This window comes from Mauremys reevesii, linkage group 1, assembly GCF_016161935.1.
Source record: "Mauremys reevesii isolate NIE-2019 linkage group 1, ASM1616193v1, whole genome shotgun sequence".
Taxonomy (NCBI): domain Eukaryota; kingdom Metazoa; phylum Chordata; order Testudines; family Geoemydidae; genus Mauremys; species Mauremys reevesii.
Genome location: NC_052623.1, coordinates 122780956 through 122801329, shown reverse-complemented (window position 1 = coordinate 122801329; position 20374 = coordinate 122780956). Strand labels below are relative to the sequence as shown.

At 37.4% G+C, this 20374-nt stretch overlaps 1 protein-coding gene across 14 annotated transcripts in view; it reads right to left on the bottom strand.

The window, feature by feature from the left end:
- The window catches only part of INPP4A (inositol polyphosphate-4-phosphatase type I A), a 212538-nt gene that overhangs the window by 5657 nt on the left and 186507 nt on the right, over nucleotides 1-20374 (bottom strand). For 5 of the 14 annotated variants that reach the window (XM_039509770.1, XM_039510011.1, XM_039509854.1 and 2 more), the window contains 5 exons: nucleotides 20177-20317; nucleotides 19494-19591; nucleotides 15887-15999; nucleotides 15092-15246; nucleotides 11395-11590 (listed from right to left, as the gene is read on the bottom strand). In XM_039509770.1, the coding sequence (XP_039365704.1) occupies nucleotides 11410-11590; nucleotides 15092-15246; nucleotides 15887-15999; nucleotides 19494-19591; nucleotides 20177-20317 (688 nt within the window). In that variant the 3' untranslated portion in view covers nucleotides 11395-11409. Of the gene's footprint in view, nucleotides 1-2708; nucleotides 5745-11009; nucleotides 11044-11250; nucleotides 11591-14510; nucleotides 14611-15091; nucleotides 15247-15886; nucleotides 16000-19493; nucleotides 19592-20176; nucleotides 20318-20374 lie in introns of those variants that run through there. The other 9 variants (XM_039510710.1, XM_039510629.1, XM_039510087.1 and 6 more) reach the window with 7 other exon arrangements.

Below are 20374 nucleotides of genomic sequence, written 5' to 3'. Positions count from 1 at the left end.
AATGAATTAACATATACAGCAAAATGAAGATATCTTCCCTAAATGGCAGAATTCCAAATACAGACAGAACATATTCAGTCAGCGTTCCCCACAACACCATGCACATACTTGAACACTTACCCAAGAAGTCACGCAGCAAAATAAAAGCAAAAGTTACACACTCAAATCTACACATTCTTTTCATTGGAAATCTTAAATATTTTTGTTAAAAACAAGAGCTGTGTATTTCACATTAAACCTATTTTTTGTGGTTTCTTATCTTGCCCATTCCATATTGCATCAATTTAAAAGTTTCTTTTATCAGCACTAAGACACTTTTAAAAGATATTTTGAACTGGTAAAGGGGTTTACCTATTAAGCTATTTATGCAGCCTCCAGTACTATATAAAACCTTTCTGAAGTGCAATACACATCCTTATAAAGAAGGCCAAATTCTCTCTTTGACCATATGTTCACACAAAAAAAGCAGTGGCCAAGAGGAGAATCAGAAGGAAGAAATGGTATCAGTTCTGGTTCCATGCCAACTTCAGTTCAGGAGTAGTTGTTCCTAAAAGAGGTTTATATCTTGATCCAATGGTGGTTCCACAAACTTGCCACAGAATACACCTGTTCCTGGCAGGAATAATCTGCACATGGAAAAGCATACATGGGGCTGCAAAGAGGCAACATTTGGCTCTACAATTTCTTACTTAAAAAAAAAAAAAGTTAGTCTTAGATGAGATCAGGTTTCCCCCTCACCCCCATCCATTAAAACAAGGAATAAGTCAAAGTTTTACTGAAATGAATGAGATACTTATGTATTTGATCTTGAAGGATTGTGTATTAAATCTCAACTACTGTCTCTGGGGATTCTTTGAAAGAGCATAACTACATCAAACAGTGTTGTAGTTTCATTACACAAATTCCAGTCAATAAAACAATTGCACCATTAATACACATTTGTAGCAAATTTAATGCATACTGTACAATGTTATACCTAATTTTTTCTCCGTTTGCATAATCCAGTTCCATAAATAACATTTATGCTGTTGTTTTGATGAGACTGTGTGCTAAGAATTTGCGTTAATGTGCAGAAAGATAACGTGCAATGGGTGAAATTCTCTACCATTTGAGGGCCCGCATAAGGCATAAGAACCACTTAGCTCTCTCTTAAGCTGCACAGGGATGAATTACATCCAACGAGAATATGGCAGCTCTTGTGTCTTACAGGTTCTCTTATGCAGTTGTACGTGGGATATATTTTTTAAAAGCAGAAAACTCAACAACAAAACTCCAGCACAAATAGTCAAGATTAAACGTCATCCCACAAAATAAAGGACTTGAGTGTTAAAGTGCCATCTTCATCTGTAACTAATCCTCTCGTGCTTAGGGACCATTTTGCAATTTATGCTGCACATTTGCCTAAGCACAGCAAGATAAGAAGCTTGGGGTGGAAGTGTGAACTCTGTGGTCTTGTCTTCGCTGCAGAGTTAACTCTAGGTATCAACACTTGAATTAGCTTAGCTCAAGTGAGCGCAAGGGCACACTGACTCCACGCTGTGCAAAGTGATTGTGTCAGCAGCCAATGAGTGGTGCTGACTCAGGCTGTAGCATGTATCCACACTCAGGCCAGCCAACTTGAGTTAAAAGCCCCACTGCACTTGAGTTAAGGTTTGTGTGTGTGGTGGGGTCTCAAGTTAGAGGCAACACTCGAGTTATAACTAGAGTTAACTCAGCAGTGATGTCAAGCCCAGGGTATCCTTGTTTCTGTGGGTCCGATCAAATCCAAAATGGTATTTTTATACAGATTCAAAAAATCATGTTAAAAAGGACACAGATAAATACTTTTATTGTATCTAGTTAGAAGCCTACTAATGATTTTTTTGCCTTCCGCCAATCAGGAATTTTTTACACTTGGCAATTATGTTTTCTTTCTCCATTTTGGATGACGCTGAACATTGTTTGGTTGTTTTCTGCTACTGTTGTCCTTCCATTGTGTGTAGAAAATAATCTTGCCAAAAACAAATACAATTGCATTTGCCATTCTTCAAACACTCAGAGACAAAGCAAACAATAATGCAGTGAACATGAAAAGCTTTTGCTTAATTCATACAGAATTTATTGCAACTGAAACCAAAATGAAGTTCACGCACTCAAAAGGGACCCTGTTCCCCTCAAGATCTAATTTATATGGATGGTGAGGAAAGGGACTTGCAAGCAGAATGTTTGTACTATGTAAACAATGAATACCAGTCTATTCAGGGCAGGGAAGTAGCAGAGGAAACAGGGAGGGATCAAATAGGTAAAGTTGTTCCAGAGCCAAGCTGACTGCAGTGGAAGCAGGAACAAGAAGAGAAGAGATTATATAATAGAAGGGAAGCAGCAAACAGAGTGAGGATGGATTGGGAAGTTATTAGAGAAACTGTGGAGATGCGGTGGCATAAACCACCTCATTTAGCTTGTTGCTAAATGTCACTGTGGAGACTACCCAGAATACTGGACCGAATTTGTGTCTGGTTTAACTACACTGACAGCTATTCTTCTATGGTGTACACAATGTTTTAGCAAGATCTAAAAAATAAATAGCTCCATTTTATTCATATAGATCCAGTGCCTTCCCCATTGGATAAATGTTATCAGATAGGTCAAGTTTGGAGCCAAAGACCTTGAAAGTATTGATTTAATTTATCTTAAACTGATGCATTCAAAAATAAGTCACCATCTCAATATTCTTGTCAGTTTTTTATTGTTTTTCATCCTAAAGACGAGCACATTTACAGCATACATGGATTGGATGAACTAGGAATATATAAAACACTAACCATATGTTTATGATATATTAATACTGCCCAAAACCAAATAAATAAAAATATTTCAGTGCACAAAGCCTGGCAAATACAACAGTGTTGGGACAAAACAGTATTGTATTATACAATAACTTTACATATATAAATGAAACAAAAGGCAACTGTGCTGTGGGTGCTTTCACAGAACATACACAGAACATACCTGGCAACATTTTTTTAACCTTAGTATGTTTTATAATTTAAAAAAGTACTCAAAAAGAACATTAGACAGAACTTCATTTTACAATAATCCTTAATGTCTTTCCTGTGCAACAGAAAAGCTTAAACTCTCATGTGAAGGTTCCTATATGTTTAAAGTTTCACAGTTTTTCCTTTTAGATGAACTGCTCAAAATCTTACTGTTCAATATGCCCTTTAAGCAAGCCTATTTATGTGCATGTAATAGCAATGTTGTATATATAAAATATTAGCCGAACAATGATGCTTTACATGAAGTATATAGAAATTGGAATATTCTCCACAAAATAATGCAGTACTTAAGTTTGGTGTTCCACTGCTTTAAAAAGGTGAGCAAAAAGCATGCACATAAAGAGTTCAGGAATTCATTTAGATTAGGTGTGTATACAAAATAAATAAAGGTCACTATAATTTAGAGTGAATTTAATTATTAAGGAGTCCATAATACTAGTGAACAGCTCTATTAATTGTAATAACTCTCTTGCATTATTCCCCCTCCAAAATTAAACACAGCATTCCTGTGTAACAATGTAAGAATTTATATATATGCTTAACTACATGATTGAAAAATATATGAAACAAACTGATCAACTAAATGTCACCAGTGAGAAACTGTTGAGTTCTACAGAGTACAGATTACACAAAAAGAAATGTGGCATTTATTAATGGAATAGGGATTGCAGGTTTAACAGAATGAATGGAATAATATAAATCCAAAGGACCCTTACTGAAAAAAAAATTTTTTTTACACGTATTTGTTTTACACATTGTCAAAAAACAAACACAAGTTGTTTCATTTGGGGTGAACAGAGCAAGTGGAGTTCCTAAGCATTGTTTATGCTATAGCCATAAATTAATTATTGAAAACAGGGGCAGGATAATTAATACTTTTTACAGACTTCTAGACATATGCATATCTTACACAATATTCGCCATTTTGTTATCTTAGTAAGGCTGAAATAATAATAAAAAGCTAGTTCAGCAAAACAGTAACTGGCATGTGTGACACATTATTAAATGTTGAACAGCAAAAAGCAAAACATGAAAACCACGGTACTTAAACCCCCCAGAATGTATATGGGAGCAGAATGAATATGCTCGATAGAGCAGCGAGAACACAGACAAACACCAGGAAGACAGAGAAAGAAATAAGGAACTGCCACATACATACCTGGCTGTTGCTATTCTATTCTGAATAAACTGACTGTATTTCCCATTCTAAAGCCTACTTCCTTAGAATCCAAAGAGGAGGGAGGACTTGACTATTGTATATTGGGCTAAATGTGGCTAGGGAAGATTAATCCTCATAAAATCTGGAAATTAATGTTTACATTCATTTCTTAGAATGCATACCCTTTACAGAGACTATTTTCAAGGAACTCTGTTGAACATTACTTATTGGATGCTTATCTGGTCACTTTAGTCATGAGATGGAATAAGTATGAGATTTTAACACATTAACAGTTACTTTGTATCAAAATAGGACATTGCTAGATTCACCAGAAATATACGGTATGTTATGATAATCATAATCCTTGCACATTATTCTGACAGAGCTCAGCTGGGCAAAATGCAATGCTAAATAGAAACACATTTTTGTTATAGAATGATTGGGCAGTGGTGGACATTTACAGAGCACTGTTGGGTTAGCAGGTATGAAAAATATCATCAACAAAATTTCAGATATTAACATGATTGACCTGAAGTGATATAAAAAGCCATGGAAAAATGTGTTACTTAATACACAATACCATGAAATTTACTGACTTGCCTGTTATACTATAAGTTACTATAAGTAATGGGGAGATAAAACTGTATTTGAATTTTGTTTGTTTGCATTTGATTAGCAGTGAGCGCTACCACATAAGTGTTCGAAAAATTTAAAAAGTTTCTGAAATCAAATAAGGCGATTATGGGTCCAATCCTGCTCCCACTAAAATCAATGGGAGCTTTGGATTGAGTTGGAGCAGGGTAAGACTTCATGTCAGTATCTGGCCTTGTACATTACTAACTCCATGTATGAAAGACAGCATTATATATACAGTAAAACATTTTAAGCTCCTGACTTTTATTGTGCTGACATTCTTTTTTTAAAAATTAAACCGTTGTTGCCTGATTGTAACCATTCATTCTACACTCATCAGACTGCCCAGGGTCCAATTAATTTACTATTTACAACATTGAGGTTTTATTCTCAGTTTTAAAAAGTATTACGAAAAGCTTAATCTCAAGTCAACTCAGTATAAAAAGATGTTATGTGAAACACCTGCTTAAGCGCCATTCATAAAGTCCTTGACCATCCTGGAGGTACCAAGCTATTTCCATTTAGGTAATTATTCAGTGCTACAGTATTTGTGCATTTTACATACACTAAAGGCTATTTAAACGGGCAGAGAGTCATCAAGCTAATCTCAAACTAAGGTGTCAGAATAATCTTCATAAATTCCAATTCAGTAAAGTAACATGCTCAATATAACCTAGTGAAATGTACAAAAATTGGTTATCTGATCTTGATGACAGATTCATATATTAAACTGGAGTGTATCCCCCTGTTTTAATGGAACAGCCAATTACAGGACACAGTATGCTTATGTTTCAACTTTTCCATAAGTTCCTTCTGGAGGCCTGTAATGCTTTGGGAAAGCCTTCAGTTGCAGGGAATTAAATGCATACTTGCGACATCCAACATTCTTCATTGTATTTTCTCTTCGACAACCCTCACTGGGGAAAAAAAACAAGCACAAAAAAAATGACAGCAGTAAAAAGGAAAATAAATAAATAAAAGACTTAAACTAAGATGAAATGAACTGGTTATTTCATAGCATTAAAAAAAGTTGATTAGTTTCAATGGATGTATGGATCATTTGCCATTGCAAATATTAAAAATGGTGGATCATTAAACAATGCTATTAAGAAGCACATAGAATGGACACATGCTATGTTTAATTGCTAGTTTTGCATTTCTAAAAAGCAGCAGTGTATCTAATGGAACAAACCTTTTATATTTGAGATGGTTTCATGTATTTCAGGGTACTTTTACTGTGAAGTTTAAATGCCATTTCATTGCACGTGGAATCCAAAAAAACTGCTGAAATACAGTTCTGCTAATTTGTTAGTAAATTAAGCTGAAAAAGAAAAACTGCTGATCTCTGAACAGAATTTTTAAAATAATTTTATTGTTCCCTGTATGCCAGTATTATCAAAGCTTACTTAAAGAGTGAATACAAAAATAATGACTTTTCAGATAACTTTGCATGCACAAATTAATTTGAAAATTAACAAACTGTACTAGCAGAATCTAAATCCTGAAACAGCAGCTTTGTATGGGTACAAAAAAGATTGGCTCCATGTACTGTCATCACACAAAACTGTTCAGAGTTTAGACTGCAAACCTTAAATGTTGCTATGCAGTTGCTCCATACCATGAGTAGGCTCTGTGCTATAATGAAAGCTACCCCAGCTATAAGGCTTCTATATAATGGTTCTGAAATCTACTGCAAAGTCCCTTTGATTTTATGCAAAATCCTTGTTTTCCAAAAAACAGACTTACAAAGAGGAAGCACTTTTTAAAAAATGTAGGTTATAAATTAACTTAGATTCTCATGAGAATGTTTTCTTCTCTCTCTACTACAGAAGGTAAAAATGGATAACGATAATGATTTAATGCTCTGTCTTGATGGCAAAATGTACATACCACCATCTTATGGCTGAAATGCTACATTATTCCTGTTTTAAAGACAGATGAAAAGCAGCATGTAACATACCCCAGATAAACCATAGTGACTTAACTTAAAAGGTTGCTTTGGGTTTTGTTTACGTTTAAAAATCTTCTTCCAACATTGGCTTATGCTCATTGCTGGGCTTATTTGATTTTGATTAATTAAACTGGTTGTAATTTTATTATTTGTTGCCTGTTTTAAATGCATTTAGCATTCTTAAGTTTGTCTCCTAAAGCCATCCTATTTAAAGTTTGAGGATTGCCTACTACAAATGTGAAGTAACTATTTTTTATAGTATGGATCCCAATATGTACATTACACCATTATTTTGTGTCTTTACACAAAATACTGCAAAAGCTGTTACAGCCAATTAAGTGAATGAGATATATTGTGAAAATTTCTTGAATATATTTTCATGTCATGGACTTGAATTGCTTCAAAGGAGCCATTAAAATACATTTCCATAAAGGATTTGCTTTCATTTTCTCTCCTTTTCTTGGACAAATTGGGTTTTTTTTAATTGTAATTAAAACATTAAGTTTAATTGTGCAATGTCTATATTATTATGTTCACCACTTTTACAAGGCTAGGATAAATTTTGTACAAAGTATGCCTTGTGAAATCAGTTGAAAACTCATAACCTGCTGAACGTTATTGTTTGCTGATCATTATTGTCCTGGTAAAATGTGTGCATCAACATTGTATGTGAAATTATAAGATTTGGCTGTATAGCATTGTTATACATGTTCCAAGGTTAAGAAAAGCAGGCCCAAAAAAGTTTTTCAGAGACAAAGACACACTGACACTCCAGCCAGGTGTTAAAGAGCTATCACCTGCTTAAGCAGCCATTCTCCAGCAATGGGAAGGTGTGAACAAGAAATTTACATTCCATCAGAGGGATGAGTCAGTCCACAAGAGACTACTTGTCACATACACTCCAGCTGGGGGCAATCCTCAAAGAGGGGAGGGTGGCCTCCCATTTACCTCTCTCCTCCTCTATCTCTGCTCATAATATCAACCACTGTCAAAGAACTGAACTAAGGGGGCAGCGTCTCAGGCTGAAAGGAGACCCAGCCTGTGAAATTTACTGCAGCGTATGGTAAGACAAAACCTTTTGCTTTTAAGTTCACTTAGCTTGTTAAGTTAGGTATTAGCTTGCATTTTACTCTTTTATTTTCTTCTGTAACCAACCCTGACTTTTACGCATCATCACTTGTAATCACTGAAAATCTATCTTTCTGTAGTTAATAAACTTATCTTAACCAGTGTGTTTGGATTACAGTGTATGCGAAGCTCCATTTGGGATGACAAGGCTGGTACATTATCATTTTCCTTTGATGAAATGAGAGACTTCCTATGAGCTTGTACAGAAGGATACTGAGCAGTACGAGATGCAGATTTCTGGAGGAACAAGGCTGGGACTAAGAATTTGTCGGTGTTGCCCTATATGTAATTCATGAATGACTGGTCAGAGCGCTCATGTAATTTATCTGGGAATGATTTTGAATACTGAAGGCTGTGTGAACAGACCAGGAATGGATGTTCTGACAGCAAAGAAGGGTAAAAGACACCCCAGGCTAGAGAATTAAGCTGTTCAACAGTCCAGATTGTACCCTGGGTAATGTCACAAAGGGACAGTAGCATGGGACACAAACCAAAGTTAGAGTATTCAATGGTAAGTTTAGCACTGTTCAGAATTCATCCCATCATGACTAGTTATTGCACATGTCTGAAGTGAGTCACAGTGATGGTGCTGCAAGGGCTTTTTTCCCCTCCTGTGAAGAATGTGAAGACAAGATATAATGTGCTATCACGTATCATCTTCTGTGCCAGATTTTTAGCTGCTATATTCCATCAACTTCAATGGAACTATGTCAGTTTATAGCAGCTGAGGACGTGGCTTACTGTTTAACTGGAAACAATGGTGACCAGAAATATTAATTCATGAGTCATTTTTTCTTAGGTGACCTAAGAGTGAACATAAATCCCTATTTCACCACCGCGATTCCTAGACACAACTGAATGAGTTGGTAACAGAATACTACACCAACTGGGATCAAGCTTCCTTAATTTTATTAGCTTTAGTCCTACCTTTAATATAATCTTAAATATGATCTAAAATATATTTTGATATGTGACCACAAAGGCATAACAAAAATTGTTATTTTTACCTTAAATGTAGGGGTTATCTTTGCCTTAAATTAATTAAAATATATCGCACCTTAACCCTAGTACCTGTCAACATTTAATTAAATGAATGAGAAACCTCCTGCCCAAAGGTAACCAGATGAATTGTAATGGTACTGTATTGCTCCTTCATGCCACCACCCAAAGTTACTAAAAGGTGTTCTAAAATGCAAAGAATGGCGATCTTGTGCTGCTTAATACATCTCAACTAATGGCACTTATGTTTATTACACTGTCATTGATATGACATAACAGCCATCTCCTCATTAGAGATCCTATGCAAGGGTTCGGATCGAGCAAGGTGTCAAGTAGTCCTATGAAGTGCTGAGCTTCCTCAACTGAGCGTCCGCTGAGTATATTGGGAGTTCAGGCACTGTGCAAGATTAAGACCGTAGTGAAGAACCAGAATCTTAATTATGTGATAGTTTTTGTGAAGAATTAATTTCTTCTGGTCGAGGTATGTTGGCAGAATGCACTAAGCTTTTCAGCTCTGGAGACCTGAGTTTAAATATAGGCTAGGTCACAAAGGATGAAATCTAGGCCCAAAGAAATGAAATTGAATTAAGTAGGCCTAGGGTTTAACCCAAAGTGAGACTAATCAGCTTCTTAAATTAGAGTTCGATCTTGCAAGACGATGAGCATGTTGGTCCCAGTCCAGCAAAGCATTTAAACATGCTTAATTTTAAGCACATGAATATTCACTGACTTCTATGGGACTAGTCATGTTCAAAGTTAAGCACATACTTGTTAGATTGGGCTAGTGTGCTTAGCATTTTGCTGGATCAAGGCCTTTGTCTGTACTGGATGCTTATTCACATAATAAAAACACAGAATTTGGCACAAAAGGCAGGCTGTTCAGGGGACAAATAAGGCTGGAATTAGAAGTGTGTAAAGATCAGGACTGAGATGTAGTGGCAGATGCAGAGTAATTTATACCTGCCACCAATCAGCTTTGTATTTTCCATTTCTGGCATGCCATGGTTTCAATTTCATCAGCAGTAAGCTTTCCCAAATCTATTCCAGTTTTTTTTTAATGAAATATAAATTTAAATAGATTCATCTTTTTAAAAAAAACATAAGAGGGTATCTGAGATGAGGGAGGGGATGGAAATCAGGAGACATTGTACTGAACAATCTGATTTGGTGAAGACATAAAAGAAAATATAGCCATGTACTTTCTGATTTAGTTATAACAGGAAATTAAACATTTCCTGAATTTAAGAGTCTATTCTAACCTCAAAATTACATAGCTGCTTTTTCATCTTGCGTTATTACTGGTCAGAAATGCTTCTAAAAGACATCATAATGAATATAACAGTTACAGTTATCTAGGCTTTTTGAATGCTGCTATGTGCCTATTTGAGCTAATTATAATGATGATAGAAATTACATATTAACTCACTGTCATCTATTTACCTACCTAGGTCCTTATGTGGCTCCCATAACCATAATATCTGTGCACATAGCAAATATTTAAGAATAGAAATAACAGTAACATTTTGTCTATTGTCCCTGCACAAAACCCAAATGCTTTGCCTTTGTAGTTCAGTGTAACCACACTAAGGGAGCTAACTAATATACCTCTTTTCTTGCCTGGTATATTAAATGTCAACATAATTAATTTATAAGTTATTATCCTGATTCAGAATTCTTTTTTTTATAATTTAAAAATGGAGCATCTTTCCCCAAGGAGGAATAAATGAACAATGGATCACTATCAGTCTATTTTTACGGCATACTCTCCTTTTCTGAGTCAGTCACTTAAATAGGCTACAGAAATGTATACCAGTAAACATAATGGAATAATATTGCATGCAGTACACTGCAATTCAAGGGTTTTTTGAGCGGGTACAGTATATGCTATTGAAATAGATTTAAACATGAGAAAGGAACAAGACTATGGGTTCTGCAAACTGTTTACTACTGTAATTTAGCGATTATGCTTTGAAATGGAAGTAGAAAGTGTCAAATTTATTTAGTTACGTCTGTTATAAACCCCACCTATTTATTTTAATTTTTTCTCTTCATACCTCATAAAAATGAAAGGCAAGGTTAGCATACACTTAAAGATTATACAAAAAGATACAAATTCTTTTCAGACAGAGTTCCTTTCTCTGGAATACATGAAACAAGTAACACAAAACTGTATATATGACAGAGACTCTTAGATCTGAATGTAAGAGAAATATTTGGTAAGAGAAACTGATCTTCAGGCCAGCTAAAGTAACGAGGTAACAGCCAACTTCAGACTATGTTACAAGCACTGAAAGCATAACAGTGGTTTAAACTTTCAATACAATTCCTCTTGATAAAATAATTTGATGTATATTTACAGTTTAGTACAATATAAACGTAAAATTGTAAGGCATAATAATAATTCTTGGCAGACATTGCTATGACACATTCCTTTGTCCAGCAGGTATCAGGTGGCAATACATATTTAAGCACTTTATCTATTTTTGTTTTTTTTAAGCTTGTCTTCATTTGCAACGTAATCGGGCCACCAGGTATGCTACGCTCAAAAACAGCCACACAATCAGTAAATTGGGGCTCAGAGCTAATAAAGGAAAAGAGTAGAGGAGGCTGGGGTCTAGCCCGAAATCTCGGATGGGCACCAAGCCACTCAAGTTCTTCTGGGTGACTACCTCCCGTGTTCCAATGCTGTGAAAAGGAAGAAGTTTGGGAGAAGGGAAAATAAAACAGAAAGGAAGGCAGACATGCAACACATGTATCAAAAGAGATGGGAAAACAAGGTGACCAAGAAGTGAAATGAAAAACATGGAAGAAGCCACAACAAAATCAAAACATGGAGTAAAGGAAGCGTGGAGTAATGCCAAAAAAATCACCACAATTACAGATAAAAGGAGAGAGAAAGAGAATAAAAAGAGAAAAATAAGAAAAAATACTGTAGTCTACTGAAAAGAAATACATGTAGGTTGAACAAGAATGGTTTTCCATGTTCATTCTCTCAATTGGCCAAGCAATAGTCCATGCTGCCCTACCATGCTTCCACATGCTGCAAAGAAATGGAGCTTCAAAAAGCAACCTGAACATGAATAACCATTGTAGTATTTGACCCTTTCAAACATGCTTCAATGCGAGTTGCAGTGAATTAATTAAACAGCCTCTGATCTGTCTATTACAATGCAACAGATCAGATATTGTGCTTCAAAATGAATTATACTTATTCTCAAAATGCTTTTCAAACACACATTTGGGCAGTGTTTGATTTATGCAACTGCAGACATGGGCAGTGGGGGAATTCCCAGGTCTCAGAATCATTGTCTCCAAATGGACCCTCACTGCCCAGACTGTTTTTGAGCAAAGAGGGCCAACAGCAGAGAACACCTGTCCAGGTTAGCTGAGGTTTCTCAGCCCAGCTCTTCATTTTGGATCACTATTCTGTTCTTACTACTGTCCTTTTCAATGCGAAAGCCACAAACACCTGCAATTTTGGGGCCTAATCTTGTGAGTAACAAGTGCCTCTGTGCAAGGTGCTGAGCAACCTCAACTCTCTTATATATGAAGTTAGGATACGAAAAGGTGAATATACTTGGGATAAGTGAGTGTGAATCAATATTTATTGGGGGCAAAATAAATGGAGGGAGAATGCTGGGGAGTGGATGAAGGGAATGTAAATGGATTTGGGTGGGAGTAGGGGAGGCAGTGAACAGAGTGCTAGAACTGAATGGAAAATGTGATCAGTGTTAGAGAGAGAGATTAGACTGAATGGGTTGGGTGAGGGACAAGGCAAAGCTTTTTGATCTTGGAAGATGAGAGGAAAAGAAACAAAATATGGGGAAGGAGAGAGAGAGAAGACAACATGAGGGTAAAGAAGAAGGAAGGAGGGAAGAAGCAGCACTGAAAGTGACAGAAAGACATACATCAAGGCTGAAAACCAGAGAACGGAAAATGAAGAGAAGGATGGGAAAAGAAAAAGAAAGAACAAAAGCACAGGAGATGTAGAGCTTGTCTACACTTGAAATGCTACAGAGGCATGGCTGAACCACTGCAGTTGTGCCACTGTGGCACTTAGCGTAAATGCTACCTATGCTGACAAGAGGGGTTCTCCTGTCGGCCCAGGTAATCCACTGCCCCAAGAGGCAGTAGCTGGGTTGATAGAAAAATTCTTCCATCGATTTAGCGCTGCCTATACTGGGGATTAGATCAGCTTAATTACACCACTCATGGATGTGGATTTTTCACTTCTCTGAGCAACAAAATTAAGCTGACAATTTTCTAGGGAAGACCAGGCCACAGCAAGTCACCTCTTTACCAACTCATGTAATATAAAACTGAATACCACTGGCATCCAGGTTAGTTAGACTTATCCCAGGCTCATGCAGACACTCCTAAAGAGCAAAAAAAAAAATAAAAATCTACATTTGGAACATACTAGATTATGCCTAATAGTATGTGTTTCATTTATAATATATGGAGATATACCTATTTCATAGAGCTGGAGGGGACCCTGAAAGGTCATTGAGTCCAGCCCCCTGCCTCCACTAGCAGGACCAAGTACTGATTTTGCCCCAGCTCCCTAAGTGGCCCCCTCAATGATTGAACTCACAACCCTGGGTTTAACAGGCCAATGCTCAAACCACTGAGCTATCCCTCCCCCGCATTTGACAAAGTGAAATGTTCATAGTGAGAATAACTCTACAAAAGGAAAGAGAAATGGAGGAGAAAAATTCTTCACTAATCTATTACTTGAATGTGACCTAAGACTAACTGCAAAATTTTATTTTAAAAACAGATCCATTTCCCTCCATGTTATTCTTTAATGACGGTTAGTACCACTGAAAAGATCCAACTTAGCTACACTAAAAAGGAATTATACTGCTGACTGAGATTAGATCCAAATACCTCGAATGAAGTCAGACTTCAGATCTGGGGGTGTCTGGCTTTACTGGCCTTTTGTTTGCTGTTTTGTACAGAATTTCTGCCATATAGTACTTTGTAACATTTATACTACTTAAGGTGCTGTGTCAAGATACCTCAACTTCTAACATCAAGGGATAACTTGTCTCTAAATGCACAAGTTTCATACATAGCATGAATGAATCCAGTATCACAAAGCCATTAAACTAAGTGAGAAAAAGAAAGACTACAGGCAACCAATAAAATCTAGGAGTGAAATCATTTAAAAAACAAAATTTACCAGAGTAAGAGGCTGTAGCTGCTATCATGTAAAGTATTTTCTTGTAGGCAATTGAAGATTAAGAAAGGGTCAAATAGCAAAAACATACAGAAAGGATAAGAGAATTGAACACTTTCAAGAATTTGGTGAGAAGACACACAGTACAGTATGTTCAGTAAGAGTGAATGTCAAAAACAGGACTCAACAGCATTGTTGAACTACATTAATAGAGACTAAAACTGGATTTCTTATCCTTTCTTTTGGTATGTGAAATACGGAGTTTTCCAGCAGTGCTTGAAACAAGGCATTGAACAACAATAAACAGATTTTTTTTTTTTTTAGTATTTAACTCGGCAAACATGTCTGCTGCTTCAGAATACAGAACATTGTTAAATTGATATGACAACAGAACACTGACAGGTTTTGATGGGGTTTGGTTGCTGTATCATGAAACACTCAAAATGACAATTTGCCCAGTGAGCAAACTGTTTCACTGCTAAGGAGTAAGCATAGCAAACCAGTGCAACCTGCAGATGCGTACCCGTCACAAAAGAAAGAACAGAGAGGTCATTTCTGAGAAAACCTCCTGATCAAAAACTAAATTAAAAAGATAGCACCATAATGGCAGACAAGGGAATGTCACAATCATTGTGACTTTCAAGTGGGCATTAGTCTTCTATGCTCAACTGGTAGCTCAGCACTGACAGTCTGTTTGAAAGGTCTCTCTTATGTGCTTCTCTGAACACTTCCAATACATTGTCGAAAACTAAGGTTACAAATTGTTTCTTGCCCCTTAAAGAGCACCTTGTGCAAATTTGGCAATAATCAATTTTACTTTGCACAGGTCAAGGAATTTAAGATTGAAAGAGAGATGGTCTGACAGCCAACTATAGCCTGTGGGGTTTATTTTACTTTATTTTTTGATGGAACTAATCCTTTCCCAAAAAGAGACAACCACTCATCTGCAGTTTACACGGATCTTGAATTAGGAATAAGTGACTAGTGAGCAGTCCAACTCTTACCTCCTCATGCACTCCAGTGCCTGGGTGAAGACCTGAGGAGCCATTCCGTGTTCATGCTGCAGGATCAAACACTGCTCTAGGGTCACTGACATGGCTGTCCTGTCCTTGGCACTTTTACAACTTGTAAATCGAACACCGTTTAGTCTCCGGCATATCTAGAGGTGGGATATACAATTCATCATTTCTTCTTTGTGGGAAACACTTTGGCTAAGAGAACACACTTATTGTCCCTCTCCCCAGCCCCCTTATAATAGAAATTGCATTTTGCATCAGCTCACATTTTAGATCTCTGATGTCAAAAGTCGTAGTATTAGAGGCAGCGTGATGGAACCACTGTACCTTTAGTTATTGGTGTTGTGCGAAAAAGTTATTTTGGAAAGATATTTCACCAAGATGATAATAAGATTTGTCTTTATCTAAAAGCTCTGTCAAAAATTAGTGTTTTACATTTTTAATCTAGTGATTTCTGACATCTGCTTGTCAGACTGGTCTCTATTATTCTATAGGCCAGAGGAGAATGGTGCAAGAGTTACTGTGGAAAGACATCTTCCAACCCTTCAACCAAAACACCCTCTAACATCTGTGTGAAGAATTTATTGGATTTAAAAGTGGATACTTTCCTTTCCAACCTTAGAGACTTGAGGTAGGGGCCACTTAAAAATCTACTTGCAAGACAACTGGGAAATTTGGAAATTATAGGTTACAAAAATAAACTTGAAAGAAGAAAGGGGAGTATATACTGTACATGTACAAAAAAGACTGTCAGAGCGTGGCAATAATTAGAATGATAAATACCTCAGCAGCTTGCCAAAGAATATCAACATTCTTATTTTTTCTTGCATGTACATTCTGTCCCAGAAACCTTAACAGTTCAGGCAGGCACGTCTGACTACGAGATCGAGGTAGGCCTATAAAATAAAAACAACTCCTACTTGTTAGTGGCCATTGGTTACACAATGATATTTTCACAGGATTTCAGTCTCTGGGAAACCAGAATCTGAGTGCAAAGTAATCACACAGGAAAACAGGATCAGTTTACTATCCTATATGTTGGGTGTCATATTTCCCTCCTCAAGAGGCCATAGTGGATTGCACCTGTTCCTGCAAGGACTCTGGAAATCTCATCTTACATTCTGCCCTCCCTTCAATGTCCAACATCACAGTATCCACAAACTTTCAGATTCCTGTCAGCATCATTCAGCTGGTCAGAGAAGCCATTACTGAGTGAAGCGAGGCACTCTCCCTGTAGGACTTAGCATTCTGTAGATTGTTTATTAGTACTGAACTAAAATTAATTAAGGTCTTTGATTAGACTCCTACTGAAGGAAACAGCCCTTCAAAATGCCATGGAAATTTCAATAGTCACCTCTATTCATAATCCAAGCATTATATATCATTTAGTACATAAGTATCAAGGTCCTGTACAGCAATTATTACATAATTGTACACATTGTACACATCCTAAAGCTGCAACTGGATAAATGAGGTGATATATACTGTTAGAGAATTATTATCTGACAAAATAAACATGCTGTGAACCATGTGATTCAGTTTTTGGACCACGTCTCTTCTCTCAGATGGTACCAAGGCACCAGCAAGCCGTGAGAATAGCTACTTCTAATGGTCTGCCCTGCTGGCTCCCTACACAGAGAGACTGCCTGCTGTGGGGAGAGTGTACAGGCTGCCATTCCAAATGTTTCTCAACAGTCCAAGAGGATAAAATGGAGGAGAAACACACTTCATATCCTCTCTCCAACCAGGAGTAATTCATGCTTCAGCAACCCTGAAGTGCTTGGATCCTACAAGTCTGGAGGGTCCTGCAGGAAGTTTCTTCTGACAATAGCAGAAAAGCAGAGAAGTTGCTTTTGGGACGCATTTACCCTGGTTGACTCCTTCTGAGTCTCCATTTAAGTGATCTTGTGTCTCCCAGAGCACTCCTTCCCTTGAACAAAGGACCAGCAGTTTCCCCAATGGCCACTCGTCCTTTGCACTTACGTAGTTACTGATACCAACCATCTGCTTTGCAGCCCCACGCCAGCTGGGGAAATTGTTAGACACTCTCCTTGCTCTGCCTGAGCTGGGCATGGGCTCACGGAAAATAGTGCCTGTTTCAGCTTGTAACCCTGCTCAAATATTGCCGCTATGTGCTTGGAACAGAAGCAGAAAGAGAACTGCCCTCACTTCGTTCCCTCCTGTAAGCATACATCTGGTTTTACCCCAGCTTTTCACAAGATGTCCCAGAAACTTCTTTTGAGGCACCTGAAATTTCCCAATTTTTCACATCACTAATCAGAGTATCTGGTTAATATATAATCACAAAACAGTTGTTCAAGATGTATTGTAATATCAAGCAGATTTTATCCCTGGTAAACACAGAGCAAATAGTCCAGTGGCAGGAAAACCAGTGTGATGAATGGTACTTGGAACAAAGAGAAAAGCCAAATGGGTATAGACACTATCAAAGCTGTTCTTTTACTCAAAGTGCATATTAGTGACACTTTTTCTATGCTTCAAGATAAATTTACTCGGAACACTAAGTTACTATAAGAAAGCTTCTAGTGCAGAAAATATGTACGTGGTAGTATTGAGGTGGAAGCTGGAAGTATGGCACCAGACCCCACTTTTAACAATAAGATGTACTTTTGTCATTTGAATGACTATTTCACAATGCTAAAGACACTATCACAAAGGTGTCCTAGGGTTTTAATTCTGAAAGTATCATACCTCCTTCCAGCCCTACAAAGGACACAAACAAGAGAGGTGTGGGAGAGGAGGACACTCTGAAGGTAAGGGGAGGGACAATGAAAAAAAGATGGAGCTGCAGTGAGTGTCAGAGATTAGGGAAGATCAGAAGAAGATAAAGGCTGGTGGACAAGATGACAGGACTTGGTCAGTTCTTTCTAGCTTAGTTGGTCTCTCGCAGGGGGAGGAAAACAGACTGCAGGATAAGGAATGCTCCGGAAAGAGAGAGTGAGAGCTAGCAAAGCAGGAGACAGAATTAAATGAGCCAAGGGAGAGAGAAGGGAGAGGAGTGAACAAAACAGAGAGGACAGAATTGGAGAGGGAAGAAAAAATGATTTGAATGACTCCTCACATCGAGAAGAAAATAAAGAAGAATGAAGAGAGAGAAGAAAAACAGGACATTGAAAAAAGCAAGAAAGAGTCCTGTGGCACCTTATAGACTAACAGACATATTGGAGCATAAGCTTTCGTGGGTGAATACCCACTTCGTCTGACAAAGTGGGTATTCAGAAGTGGGTATTCACCCACGAAAGCTTATGCTCCAAAACGTCTGTTAGTCTATAAGGTGCTACAGGACTCTTTCTTGCTTTTTACAGATCCAGACTAACACGGCTACCCCTCTGATACAGGACATTGAAAGTTAATTATTTTTTATTATTTAACATGTGGCACCAAAATATTAAAATCAAATGTAGTTTTTTTAGGTAAAGTCTTCACAGAATGTGATTACACAGGACTAATGGGAACTTGGAGACAGGGGGCCAGATGCTGTTCTCAGCTGCACCAGGATAAATCCAGTATAACTAAGAATGCAATTTGGCCCGATGGTGATTAAAAAGATGGGCAGTGTCCCATGTTCCTCTGTGCAAGGGAGCAAGGGGATAACATGCCTTAGTTTGGGGAAGGAGGGATCTCCCTAGCGTTGTTACTGGCCTTTCGAATGCTTATGTATTTGTTTTTGTGTGTATGTGTCTGATGCAAATCCCATAAATGTGGTTTGGAGCCCAATGGTTTCTGTATATGGAAAAAGGAAAGGTTGTGACTTCAAAGTTGTGCCAACTAACTTCTATCTTATTTTGTGTTTCCACGCATATATACTTACACCCTGCCTCCAGATAAAAGAATAAGAAAATGTACAAGAAGTTTGCCCTCATACAGGGTGGAATTTTGACTTGCAGCCTTCATACCTGCTCTAGCAACTGGTTCTCCACTCTTTGAAGCAACCTCGCTGGCTACAAATGCTATCATTTCACAGGAGCTTAAAAGGAAAAATACAGGAGGAATGGTGTGTGTCCAAGGTGTGGTGTCTTGATTTCACAACAGACCATCATGCATGTGGAGAATACTACCATAGTAGCAGGCAGAGTTTCTGCCATAGTACCAGCTGTGAAAATATTCACTTGTATAATTTTCCCCCAGCAGCCATACATTTTATAAATAAATATACCACTCATAGGATAAAAGTTCAATCAGAGTGAGCCGCAAATCATTTTATATAACGCTATTTAACTCTGAAATTGCAACACACAGTTTCATCACTGCTCTGGTGCCATTGATACTGGAGTAGTTTCAACATTTAAACAATTAATTTGATACAAACTAATCAGCTATTTAAATGAAAAATACTAGGTCTACCTGCTATAAATTACTGAGTACTTACAATCATCGGGCAAAACTTCCTTGAACTGCTCAAAATAGGAATTCAACCGAACTAAACTCTCCATATTAATTATTTCTTGTAACGAGGTGTCTCCAAACCTTTAAAGATGAGAAAAGGGCACAACATTAGCCCAGAGATACCTTTACTCCTTTTCTTTTCTGACATTTAAGCATGAGAGGGTCACTTAAAGATTCAACCTACGAAATTCCTGAAAGTTCAATCCTCTACTAAGATAGTGAGGAGTGCAGCATAAAAAGTTAAAGAGATTTATTCCAGGAGTAAAATTATATGTAGGTGCATACATACGCACTCAGGCTTTGGCAGTTAATACTTAAAATCTTGGTTTCTCTATCTTTCAATATTAAAAGCCCATTTATTTGGAAATTTCAAGTTAATTTGGTTTGGGAAAATACCATCTGAAACTTTTGCCGAGAACTTTTGGCCTGTTGTCTTGCCAGAGACAGGTAAAAGGGATACAAAACAACAATGAGTAGGACTAAGGAGGAGGCTGTAGTCACTGATCCAAAGATATGTGACTGCGAAACATGCCTTTATTTATCCAGCATTTATTTTCTTTTATGACAATAATGCAAGGTATTCCATCATCGCAGAAATGTATTTCCAGCAGGGTAAAAGATTCTCTCTCATCATTTAAGCTTGAATTTTTGTGATTGAATATGTACTTCTCTGCTAGGGTTTGCTGCTCATTGATTCCCACGTTGAAAAGAACAGGCTGAACTCTCAGTAGCATGCCGCTCTGAATCTCCCGGGGCAACGAATCAAACAAGGCGCTTGGCAAAGGAATCCTCACATTAAATCCATCACTTCAAACAAACAAAACGGAAAATATTACAACTAAGGCATTTGCTTACTGATCCGTA